The following is a 13,084-nucleotide window of genomic DNA, read 5'->3' as shown; positions in this document are numbered from 1 at the left end:
ATGGAAGTCTTGGATGGACGTGGTGATAGAGCTAAAACATAGGCTTTAGGTTTGTGGTGATATGTGCTGTTTTCATAACCAACGGGTCACCCATCTCTGACTATCGCTAATAGCTCTTTCTGGTCCTTGTTGCTAAGCAGCATCCCAGCTAACTTGGGGGTTCCTTTATCCAAGCTGGACTCTGGCTTGGGGAATAGAGAACAGCCGGTCTTGAACACCTAAGAGCTTTGTTAAACCACAGTCGAAGCTCACAGACTTCCCCAAAGGGCATTTTGTGGGATCACCTTTCTTCCTTCCCATCCCAGCTATTTCCAGCAAACTCTTTCTAGGCTACACTATGCCCTTTAAAGACTTCCCTATACTCCCTCCAAGGTTCCCTTTAAAGTCCCTGGAGTTAGTCTTTCAGCAAAAGCACTGTCTAAATTACTCCTTGGAGTTTATGTGAAGCCTGAAAGAAGCAAGTGTAAGGGGAAGGCACGCCCATGAGTCCTGCCTGCCGTATTAGGTAGAACCACAGTGCTAAGGCTCTCTGTGTCCTTCCTGCTAAACCCATCTTGGTTCTGTGGGTCTTTGGGATTTACTTGGGACTTCATAGGCAGGCTGTCCTTTGCCCTGGAGCATCAATCTAAGTGGATGTCCAGAAAGGACTGTCTCTAAGGCTCTAAAACTGTAGCCTGAAGAAACAGAATGGCGCTCAGTAACCACTTAGAGCCAGTGCTGGACCAGGGGCTGGGCGTCCTATCATCTGTGCAGCTGACTTTCCTAAAAATACTTGATTTAATGGGCCTTTTGTTTATTTTTTTTCTCTGAGAGACCTGGAGTCTCTTCTATTTTAATATCCATAACAATATGGAATGGATGGCCTCTCATGCCACACATGTGTGTACTCAAAGCCTATACCCCACACCCCATACACACTAACACTGTTTTCCTCAACCTACTCATGCCAGTCCACTTCCTTTCCCTTTGCTAACCTCCCTTTGAAAGGCAGGGCTTGCCGTATGGTAGGCAGCGCCCGAGTGCTGGAGGAACAAGGGCAACCTGGGACACATCGAAGGTTAACCTCAGGATACCTCATCTTCCTTGAGTTTGCAGTGATGGTGAAGAACAAGAAGGTCGGAAGTCTGCTTCTCCAGGATGGACTGGTACTGCAGGAGGGAGCGGTAGGAAGCCTGCAGCTCCTGGGTGCGGATCTCCAGCTCCTGCTGCAGGGTCAGCAGCTTCTTCTTCAGTTGCTGAAGTTGTCTGAGGTGATACTGCTTATTGGACTTGAATTCCACCTGGTTATCTGTGAATACTAATGTCTGAGCTTGCTTCTTGTTCTGTAACACAGACAGGATATACAGAAGCGGGTTAGAAGACCATAGAGAGCATAGAGAGCCGCCCTTTGGCTTTCATGTTTTCATCCACAGAGAAATTTCTAAACAGTTCACTACATTCCCAGGGAATCTGTCACTTCCTAGTCCTAGTCTGCAAGAAGGAATCTGAAGAATTAAAGACCGTTCTTTAAATTTTTGAAAATTACATTTTTTTTTATTTGGGTGAGTTGGGGGGAGGGTATGTGCCTACTGTGGTCTACATGTAGAGGTCAGAGGGCAACTTTTGGAATTGGTTTTCTCCACCCACCCTCTGAATCCTGGAGATCCAACTCAGGCCATCAAGAGTGGTGGCAAGTTCTTCACTCTGTGAGCCTCCTTACTGTGCTGTGCCCCAATCCAGAAGAAAAGTATCATGCATATAAATGATCTAGAGGTATGGTTTATGCTGTGTATACATATTACTTATACATAGAAAGATGGCGAACTGGACTGGGAGGAAGTGAATTTTTAGTCAATGGTTCTTGAGCTGAATTTAGTTATTACAAGTACCCAGTTAACAGGACACTGAAATTGCTGGGTTCTGGGGCTTCTGGACTGTGGAAGGCAGACACAGTGCTTACATCTGGGCACCTACTGTCTCTCCGGAAGAAAGATGTGACCTGGTAAATGATGTGTGAGTGTGTGTATGAGTGTGTGTGTGTGTGTGTGTGTGTGTGTGTATGTGAGTGTGTGAGTGTGTGTGTGAGTGTGTCCTGGCAACTCCTTGATGTAGTGTTTCTTAATTTTTGCCTGTAGTTATTTCTGTGGGTCTAATATTCTTCTTGCATTATAAATTCCCACAGAATAATGACTATGTCTGTTTCTACAGGGCATAAATTAGAGATTTCTGGCTATGCCTTTGGATAAAAGGGACAAAAGGCTGGCCTTAGAAATTTTGTTGACTCTCTAGAACTTGAGCCAATGGCCTTGATCACACTAACAGAATACATGTAAGAAAACAGCATTCAAACAGGTTTTGGAATATTTTCTTTTTTCCCCCTTTTTACTCTTTTCATATATGAATACCGAATTTTCCTAATTTCCATCCCTCGTCTTCCCATCTTCCCCTCCAACTCCTCACATGTCTCTCTTCTCCCTTTGAAATTCATGATCTCTTACTCTTTAATTATGAACTCTATCAACTATTAATCTATCATTTATCAATCATCTGTCTATCTGTCTGTCTATCTATCTATCTATCTATCTATCTATCTATCTATCTATCTATCTATCTATCTACCTACCTACCTTCCTACCTATCTACCTACCTATCTACCTACCTACCTATCCATCCATCTGGCCTATTGGGCCCATTTAGTGCTGACTGTAGGGCTGAGTTGGAATTGAATCTGTACAGGGTCTTGTCTATGGAGACAACTAATTCTTTTTCTCAGCAGCCCTTGATTGCTTGTAGCTCTTCATTTAGGGGAGAGTCTTGTGAGGTTTCCCTCATTCATGTTGTTATGTAAACTGGTGCTGCCACTTAAGCATCCATATGGTAGAGGACTCAGATGCAGCTTCCCGGTCTCGTCCTGATCTTCTGCCTCTTACAATCTACTCATCTGACCTTCCATGATTCTTTCTAAGCCTTAGGCTTTGGGGTGGAAGTGTAGATATCTGTCACTTGGAGTTGAGCAGTCTGCGGTCTCTGTCATGCAAATTAGGATGGCCCTTTTCCATTCAAATTCAGCCCTGGTCCAACACTAGGGTCATTTGTTCTCTACATTTTGCCCAAGTTTTAGATCTCTGTAATTGTTCCTATCTGCTGCAAAAAAGCAGGTTCTCTGATGAGGGGTGAGAGCTACTGATCTGTTGGATATAAGGATACATTTTAGAATACAGTTAGAAATTATATTGGTTTAGAAAATGTCAGGGGTAGGCTCTGGGGTTTATGACATCTAGGTAGTTGTCTAGGTCTTCAGAATCAGGTATGAAATTTCTTCAGTGAGAAATTCTTGAGTGAGCCTTCAGTTAAATCAGGCAGTGGTTGGTTCCTCACAAGGCGAAGCTGCCCCTATTGTACCTATCTTGCCTATCTTGTTGTGGTTTATAGGTTTTCCAGCTTCCCAAGACTTTTGATTGTTTTTCTCCTTGGCAGCTCACAGAGCACCTCCATTACTATGCTAGTCAGTCTTTAGAAGGCTCCCGGGTCAGTTCTACTTCAATTCCTCCCAGGCCTGTGTTCAAAGTATGTGGTATGGGCAGCACTAGGACCTTGAAAATCATTTGCTTATTGAGAACACTGGACAAGGGCTGACGGGCGAAGCAGACTATGCTATACACGCTAGCCTAGGGCAGTGACGGGTTGTCTTCCTATGCTCAGATGAATTCTTTTATGTGTAGCTGGTGCCATGTGGAGGAGGATGGTCATATTGGTTGGTTTATGGGAGCTTAACATGAACCACTGTGCATGAGCTTCTAGTCATGTCTGTCATGCAGATCAGGACAGCCCTAGTTGGTCCAAATTCAGTTCTGGCCCAAGGCTAGGGTCACAGAGCACTGGGCTGCAGCTCTGTGGTGTCATTCCAAGCCACGGCTTGGTCTGTCATGGTTTCCAGGCTTGTCTGGGACTTCGTAGGGAGAAAGACTGACTTGGAGGAGGGAAAAAAGGTGACAACACTCATTTGCATCTCCCATGTATCACGTGATGTGTTCTACAATAGGGTGTCACCTTCAGGTTCCTCCCAGAACCAAGAGCAATGACAATTGCTATACCGTTTTTCAGTCTCTTGGACTCTACTCAAGGGCTTAAAAATGAACATTTCTATAGTTTTATTAAACTTTAATAATTTATAAAGGATAAAAATCCTGCCATTGATAATCATGCAACTTGATAGTTGGGCTATATTTATAGAATTATGAGAGTGGTCTGTGGAGATGACTCAGCTAGGAAAGTGCCTGCTGTATCATCATAAATCAGGTCAGATCTCTTTCTGGAAGCCAGGTAAAAACCGGGCGCTGTCACCGGGGTCTGTAGAGATAGCACTGGTTACGGGGAGAGAGTGGGGCAGGTGGGGTAGTCAGGTTACCCAACCAGTGAACTCTGGATTCAGGGAAGACCCTGTCTCAAGAGATAAAGGACAGTGGAAGGCACCTCATGTTGCCTCTACATGTATATGGATATATGCATATGTGCATTTTACACGCACACACACACACACACGCACACACATGAGTGTCTGTGGGCACGAGAGAGACAGATACACAAGAGAAACTAGAGAATAGTAGTGTGCTTCGTGGGCAGAAGTAGCACACAGCAGAGCAAAGCAGATGGAGATGAGACAAGTAGAGTAGAGTTGGTTGTTGTTTCAGAGTAGAAGTTGTTATGGAAAAGGTTATAGAGAAGGGGGGTTGAGTTCACATGGGAAGGAGGCAGGAGAATGAGAACAATAGCCGTTCCAGAGACAGATAATAGACAAATCTATAGACAAGGTGCAAATCTGCCTGGTGGGATCTGATATCCCTGGGTAAACTCCAGCCACTGTGCATGTTTCCAAGCAGAGACTATAAAGGCAGGGAAGCAGTGTGAGAGGAGGTGAGAAATAGGACACCAGGTCCTGTAGGGTAAGGAGGCCATTACGAAGTCCCCAGGTTCTTTCAAGAGGTGACAGTTCACTGGAAAGTACTGTGAAGGGAATTACACCGTCTTTTGTAGTGTTTACAAAGGACACATGGCATGTTCTACTGAAAGTCAACTGTAAGAAAGCAAAGAGCAGAGAGAGCACAGAGGCTATTGGAGGGATCCAGGCGATGAGGGAGAGAGTGTGGTATGGGACAAGGGTGGAATAATGGAAGTTAGGAGAAGTTGATGGATTCTCGATATATTTTGAAAACAGAGCCACCAGAATTCACTGCTGGGTTAGATGTTAGACTGTGGAAGAATTGTGGCCATCCAAGAGTGATTTTAATGGGTTAGCTGGGGGTCACTGGAGAGATGGAGTTTTAGTGAAACTTAGCTGAGACCCTAAGGAAAGAAAGCTTAAGTTGGATGGGTGGTGTAGCAGAGTCCAGGTGGAGGTAGAGCCCAGCTCAGAAACAGAAAGACAGATGCTGACTGCGTGAAGCCTATCTCATTCACAGGCCTCAGAGTTGAGAAGATGAACAAGAAATGGCCCACCATGGTCACCGGCGACAGAAATATTCAGCAGAGACAGGGTGAACACGTGGACCAAGAACCTCTTGAATGCAGCTGCAGGGAAGGCGGTGAGATGTCTCGCCAAACAAAGATGAAAGTTGTTCCCCTCTTGCCTCAGAACCCATCTCCTTTCCCTCCCAGGTCTCTCCCTCCCTTCTCCTTTGTGGTTGCTTTCTTCTCCCTCCCAAGTGGGACTGAGGTGTCCTCAACTTGGGCCCTTCAGCTTGTTTAACTTTTTGAGTTCTGTGGACTTTATCTTGGGTATTCTGTATTTTTTCTTTGGCTAATATCCACCTATTAGTGAGTACTTACCATGCATGTCCTTTTGGGTCTGAGTCACCTCACTCAGGATGATATTTTCTAGTTTCATCCATTTGCCTGCAAACCCCAGGATATCCTCATTCTTAATAGCTGAGTGGTACTCCATTGTGTAAATGAACCACAATTTCTGTATCCATTCTTCTGTTGTGTGTTGTCTGTTCTGTTGTGTTCTCTGAGCTGTTTCCAGTTTCTGGCTGTCACAGATAAAGCTGCTATGAACATAGTGGAGCATGTGCCCCTGTGGCATGGTGGGGCATCTTTTGGGTATATTCCCAAGAGTAGTATTGCTGGATCTTCAGGTAGATCTCTCTCCAATCTTCTGAGGAACCTCAAAATTGATTTCCAGAGTGGTCGTACCAGTTTGTAATCCCACCAGCATTTCTCTCCACATCCTCACCAACTTGTGCTGTCACCTGAGGTTTTTATCTCAGTCATTCTGACAGGTGTAAAGTGGAATCTCAGGGTTGTTTTGATTGCATTTCTATGATCACTAAGGACTTTGAACATTTCTTTAGGTGCTTCTCAGTCATTCAAGATTCCTCTGTTTCGAATTCTTGGTTTAGTTCTATACCCTGTTTTTTGATTGGGTTGTTTGGTTTTCTGGTGGTTAGTTTCTTGAGTTCTTTGTATATTTTGGATATTAACCCTCTATTGGATGTGGTATTCGTGAAGTTTTTTCCCAATCTATAGGTTGGCAATTTGTCTTATTGACCATGTCCTTTGCCTTACAGAACCTTTCCAGTTTCATGAGGTCCCATTTATCAATTCTTGATCTTAGAGTGTGAGACATTGGAGTTCTATTTAGGAAATTTCCCCCTGTGCTAATGAGTTTAAGGGTCTTTCCAACTTTTTCTTCTATTAAATTGAATGTATCTGATTTTATATTGAGGTCCTTGATCAACTTGGACTTGAGCTTTGTGCAAGGTGACAAATATGGATCTATTTTCGTTTTTCTACATACAGACTGCCAATTAGACCAGCACCATTTACTGAAGATGCTTTCTTTTTTCCATTGTATATTTTTGGCTTCTTTGTCAAAGATCAAGTGTTCATAAGTGTGTGGTTTTCTGGGTTTTCAATTCTATTCCATTGATCCGTCTGTCTGTCTCTGTACCAATTCCATGTAGGTTTTTTTTTTATCTCTATTGCTCTGTAGTAGAGCTTGAGGTCAGGGATGGTAATTCCCCCAGAAGTTCTTTCATTGTTAAGAATTGTTTTTGCTATTCTGTTTTTTTAACCTTTCAGATGAATTTGAGAATTGCTCTTTCCATATCTTTGGAGAATTGTGTAGGGATTTTGATGGTGATTGCACTGAATCTGTAGATTGCCTTTGGTAGGATGGCCATTTTTACTATTTTAATTTGCCAATCCATAAGCATGGGAGATCTCTCCATTTTCTGAGATCTTCTTTGATTTCTTTCTTGAGAGACTTGAAGTTATTGTCATACAGATCTTTCACTTGTTTGGTTAGGGTTACCCCAAGATATTTCATATTATTTGTGGCTATTGTGAAGGTAGTTGCTTTTCTTTCTCAGCCTGTTTCTCATTTGTATAAAGGAAGGCTTTACAGCATGTAGCGATAGATGTCTATGTCTGTAAGAAATACTGTTAGGTGCTCTCAGTCTTCCCAAGCTAAGAATGCTGTCCTTCTCACAGCTCTTCTGTAAATGAGGCTTGGAGAGAAGAGGTGGTTGGGCCTGCATGTGCATGCACAAGCGTGTGTGAGACTGTCTCTGTTTGTTTGTCTCTGTCTCTGTCTGTCTCTGTCTCTGTCTGTCCTCTGTCTCTGTCTGTCTCTCTGTCTCTGTCTCTGTCTCTGTCTCTGTCTCTCTCTGTGCATGTACTCTCGAGCACAGGACACAAGTCTATGTACAGGGAAATCTCCAAGAGCCCAAATCCTCTTGTCTATATGGATAGAGGAACTATTGGAAGCTACGTGGGGAAAAATTCTTGCAGTTAAATACTTACTGTGGACTAAGTTAAAAAGAGGTGTGAACATTTTGGGTTAGGGTTGATTTTGAGGGACTTGCTTCACTGAAGAAAATACCCCCAAGTTCCCTGTTATTTTTGCTCAATTTATTTTTTTCTCCCTCTTGGTGTTTTTTGAAGGCAGACCAATTGCCGAGGGTTAGGACCTTGGATCTAATATGTAACAGATTTGGATCTGCTTGTCCACTGCTGGATGCCCCAACTGAAAACCAGCTGCCATCTCCTAATGCATATTCATTCACTGCACCTCCTTTTTTTTATGTCTCCACTTTGCTCTTCAATGTCCAAAAGAATGAGAAAAACATTCTTTGAGAGAGGCGAAATTGTCTCTCAGACTTTTCCTCCCTGTACCTGGGGATGCCAGGAGAATTCAGAATTGCTCATTGACTTTGAAGCTTCCTGTGAGTGTAGAGTGTCTTTTCCTGACTACTGTGTGAGGAGGTCTACACTCCGGCAGAAATCCTAATGAGCTCTGAGTCACTTCGCTTCCTCACAGGTCACGTGGGATTTTTCTGGATTTTACTTTATTTCAGGTAACAGATAATGGGGGTGATTTGAACTCTTGCCATTCACAGTAAACATAGCACCTTACTAATGTACCTGATTGGGAAGGTCCAAGAGCTGCTTAAATCCACAGAGAGGCTAGGATTTTATGGGATGGGAATTTTAGACATTTGTAATTTAAGAGATATCTATAGGTTTGGAGAAAGCAAATTTTAAAGACTATGAGAAAATGTCTAAAAATGAGTTCAGACCTAGTAAATTTCAACTTATTTGTCCGTATATATTTAAAAGTGTATTTTTCTTAACTCTTGATAAATGTGAAATAATACACGATAGGCTAAATCCATATTTTACTTACACGTTGTGAAAGGACAGATTCAGAGACTCACCACTACACTTTCTATTATAGGTGTGTGCACATGTGTTTGTGTACACACAGGTGGCTGTACATACGTATGGGGCCAGAGGTTGACATCAGGCATCTTCCTCAGTTAATTGTTTTGAAATGGGGTCTCTTATTGGAATTGGAGCTTGTTGCTTTGACAAAGCTAGCTCTGAGTTCTAGGAATCTGCCATCTCCTCCTGGCCCTGGGGGTAGGCTCATAGATGTGAGCCACCACACCCGTCTGTAACATGGGTGCTGAGATGTGAATTCAGGTCCTGTGCTTCTACTTTACCCATGGAACCATGTCCCCTAGTCCTGGTCTTCTAGAAGTTTCCTCTTAGTGAAGCTACAGATATTATATTCTTCCTCAACTTTTAATTTGGGATCTGGAACAAAACCAAGTGAATTTGAAGTACTCTTAGAGAAGTAACACTAGCTCTTCGGGTAACTGTCCAGCATTGAATGCGATGCTTGAGGCCATCTGGTCTACCAGATTTCTCAGCTAGATTTATGCCCTTGTATCAGCCACATGAAAAGCTGGAGATCTCTGGCTGCCCAAAGGAACTGCTCACATATTTAGTCAACCTTTCAGCTCCACCGTGGTCCAAAAGATTATAGCTGTTGCTCCTTCCTTGCCTATAAGGCCACTTGATCACAGAAGGAAATTAATTGGCCTGGCATGATTCTTTTTTTGAAAAGTCACGTTGGTTACCACCCAATACTTTGTGCTTTTGAAGTTGATGCTAATTGATTGATGTTAAGTTCTATATTTTCCCTGATACTGAAGTGAAGCTGACAGGTCTATAATTACCAGGATTGTCCTTTCTTCCTTTTTAAAAAGATGAGCACTTCATTTACCCTTTTTTTCAGTCTTCAGGGACTTTCTTTATCCTCTTGAGTTCTCAAAAATTATCACTAGCAGCTATGTAATAACACCTGCCAATTCCTTAAGCACTCTTAGAAGAATATCATCAGGCCCTGCTGATTTGCCTAGAGCCGGCTTTTCAAAATAGCTTTTAACCCTTTACCCTCTCTTCAGCTTGCATGCTCTGCTGTCAAAGGTTGGCATTGTTCCGATAACTGTGTCCCTGGTGGTTTCCTTTATTCGTTTAAGAACTTAGTGTTTCTCTGTCTTTCCCCCAATCATTGCCACGAACTTCTTTTCTAGTCTTGGAGGTGCTGAGTGAGCTCTTGGTGTTGCCAGGTCAGCCTTCCCCATCAGTAGCGAAGCTCGTCTGTTACTGCCGGTGTCATCTGTGTACTTTTCTTGTTGAATACAGAAGAGCTGGGTGCTCAGTAACAGGCATTTTGTTAAAATAAATGTTTGTGGTTCAGACATTCTTCTAACATGAGATCCATGTCTGTTTTTTTTTTAATCCATTGGGAATGATTTTCTCTCCACAGACAAATTCCAAAAATAGGACAAATTTCCCATGGATCCTCCTTTACTCGTTCCCAGTCTTAACTTCATATGCAACCAAACTAAGAAATCGATGCTGGGAGGGTATTAGGAGTGAAACCAGATACCGGTTTTGAATTTTACGTATTTTTCCATTAGTTTTTATTTTCTGTTCTAGGATCCAATTCAGGACCACACACTGCATTTAGCAAATTCATTACAATCGCCTTTATTACGATGATTCAAAAGGATATCTTACGATAACGCTCACCAGGCTTCTGCTAATCTTTAGACATTCAACTAATTAGCTTCACTTGAAAGGATAACATTTGTTTTTATATCTTTTAATGCTAAAAAAGATCTCCTCCTCCATACATCTCCAAAATTAGTTCAACAATAGGAGCTCCAGTATGTTGGCATGTTCCCCATTCCTCAACGTGAATAAAACCTGGGTAAACTGTTATTAAGGTTCTTCTTTTTCTGATTATTATTTATTTATTTGGTTTCAGTTTGTGTATGTGTGTGTGTGTGTGTGTGTGTGTGTGTGTGTGTGTGTGTGAGAGAGAGAGAGAGAGAGAGAGAGAGAGAAAGAGAGAGAGAGAGAGAGAGAGAGAGAGAGAGAGAGAGAGAGAGAGAGAGAGATGTGTATGTTTCTATGTGCATTTGTGTGGAGGCTACCAGTTGATGTCAGGCACCTTCCCCAGTTGCTGTCCACCTTATTTTTTGGGAAATGGTCTCTCACTAACATGCAGCTTTCCTATTCAGCTTGATAGGCTGACTGACAAGGCCCAGGGCTCCCCAAGTGATGAGATTATAGGCATGCACTGCCACAGCATTTTATAGGGGTACCTTTTATTTGCCACTTCTTATCTAAGCTCTGAGGATTCAAACTAAGGCCCTCGTGCTTGAGTTTCAGAGACTTTACCTAGCGAATCATTTCTCCAGCTTCTGACTTGTTTTTAGAGACATGTCTTGCTGCATAACTCAGGCTAGCCTGCAACTTGCTACATAGGCCGTGATGGTCTGAAGCTGGTAATGCCCCCACCTCAAGCTTCCTAGTTCTGGGATTTCAGGTGTGGACTATACCGGTCTTTATTCATGTTATTTTAATGTCTCTGTTGTTCTTTCTTTTCTTTCACTTTGAGTCACTTTGACTAGAATGATGGGCATAAGGTACGAATTGAAGGAAATGCTCAGCCTTCCAGTCAGGCAAGTACCCAAAGGATGGTGCCCAAAGCCTAAAGTGCCCATAAGTTCTGTACCCTGGGTACCCTACTTTCAAATAATTCATTATCTTAAAACAGTTCTATTTTAAATTGTAATTGTTTATCTGTGTGCATCTGGGTGAGGGTTTGTGCAGATGAATGCAGTGTTCATGGAGGTTAGAAGAGGGCATCGGGCACCCTGGAGCTGGAATTTTGAGAGGTTGCTTGCTGCCTAGCACTGGGAATCAACTCCAGTCTTGGTCTTTGGCAACAACACTGTGGTCTTAATGGCTGAGTTAGCTCCCTAGCCCCAGAACCTTACTTTGGTTGCTACAGTCCGCTTGTCTCTGGGTTTTGGAGTCTATATTCTTCGATTTACAGGGTCATGCACTTTCTCTTCCGCCACCTGTCTCTCTCCTGTTTCTTTTATTACACATAACATCTGATGGAATATTTTACTCTTCTCCCTTAAATGTGGTCTTCAATCATGACCTCCTGCCTGTTTCCCCAGTTCCTCATCAGCATTAGTCAAAATTCCAGAAAGCCTGGTGTTTCTCCTTTGTCAACACAGTGCATTCCCCATGGAAGGCAGGTCTTAAAGGGGTTTTGAGGAGATGAGTGGAGGGCTGAGTGTAATTGTGTATTTGTATGCATAGTCTGCAATTTAAATTCTGTGCTAAGTGCTAGGGAGAAAAAGAGAGCTTGTTTTAGATCCCGTATCAAGCTGTTAGACCTTCTTCTTGGCAATTAGAATAATAAAATGCAATTTAACGCCTTTCTCCTTCTGAGTTGCCAGATACATTTATAAACCACATGGCTTTCTCTGACTGGGGTGGTAAGTAGACTCACGATAGCTCTAGTGGAAATATCTTAAAATGTTAATATTTAGAAAGAAATTATGATCATCTTCCTACGATTGATTTAGGGAAACCAGTGGATTTTTTCCCCCTCTTTCTGACTTCCTGAGCAAGGCCAGTAAGATGAGGGGAAGTTGCTTAGTTGATAGCAAATTTAGGCAGCTGCAAAGAGCAGTGTGAGGTCTCTATTGTCAAGTGTGAGTCCTGGGAGCATGCTGACAGACACAGTGGGGACAGCCCAGGTCCTTAGGCACCAGACCATGTGGCTATCTGCACAGCACCTAGGGACCCAGCAGGTGCCGTGCAACCACCGACTCCTTCATGGTCACCTGCAACCCAGTTTATAAACAGGGAAGGCGACCTCATCTGGTCTCTGATTTGTGTCAATAAATTTAAAAACTGGCGTAAACACTTCAGGTTTAGAGATTCATAAGAGAAAGAGAACCGAAGGTCAAAGTGAAGTTGCCCAGTGGGTGAACTGCCTAGACTTCTTGGTGAGTGGGAACTCAACGTCAGACTGTGAGGTCTGCCATTTCCACCCTCAAATTGAGTTTCTGAGTGTGACTTTGCTTGGGCTGTGAAATCAGGCCCTGCAACGAGCCACTGAATGCCAAGTACTTTAAGCAGGTGCTGTTTATAGAGAAATCAGACAAGTTGGGGGCTGAGATGAGGAAGGGGAGATGTACACCAGGCTGGTTAGGACTGGTCCACCGGGTTCAGTTCCACTGAGGAATTCTGGGAGAGAGCTAAGAGCCAGCCTTGAGTTAACTTGGACTAAGTGGAAAAGGATATGGTTATTTGATCAACGTCTCTCTATTTGTTATTGGCTGAGGACTCTCTGGCATGTTAGCCTGCTGAATGACTGGATTCCAGCCTCCAGAAGAACAGCGAGCGGCAAGGCATCAGGAGCTCCTCATGCATGAAGATACCC

At 43.1% G+C, this 13,084-nt stretch overlaps 1 protein-coding gene and 1 long non-coding RNA gene across 52 annotated transcripts in view; one reads left to right on the top strand and one right to left on the bottom strand.

Moving 5' to 3' along the window:
- The window catches only part of LOC134483361 (uncharacterized), an 80,451-nt gene that overhangs the window by 15,240 nt on the left and 52,127 nt on the right, over positions 1-13,084 (top strand). Inside the window, exon 2 of the long non-coding RNA XR_015644135.1 lies at positions 5,439-5,561. This is a non-coding gene — a long non-coding RNA (uncharacterized LOC134483361). The remainder of the gene's footprint in view (positions 1-5,438; positions 5,562-13,084) is intronic.
- The window catches only part of Pmfbp1 (polyamine modulated factor 1 binding protein 1), a 49,856-nt gene that overhangs the window by 29,397 nt on the left and 7,375 nt on the right, over positions 1-13,084 (bottom strand). For all 51 annotated transcript variants that reach the window (XR_015643251.1, XR_015643266.1, XR_015643244.1 and 48 more), the window contains 1 exon segment: positions 1,074-1,322. Coding sequence is in view for 24 of the 51 variants with exons in the window: in XM_087593797.1 (XP_087449923.1) it covers positions 1,074-1,322 (249 nt within the window). In the remaining 27 variants the exon portion in view is untranslated.

The sequence above is a fragment of the Rattus norvegicus genome, chromosome 19 (genome assembly GCF_021556685.1).
Source record: "Rattus norvegicus strain SHRSP/BbbUtx chromosome 19, alternate assembly SHRSP_T2T, whole genome shotgun sequence".
In the NCBI taxonomy this organism is placed as follows: Eukaryota; Metazoa; Chordata; class Mammalia; order Rodentia; family Muridae; genus Rattus; species Rattus norvegicus.
This window is presented reverse-complemented; position numbering and strand designations above follow the sequence as displayed.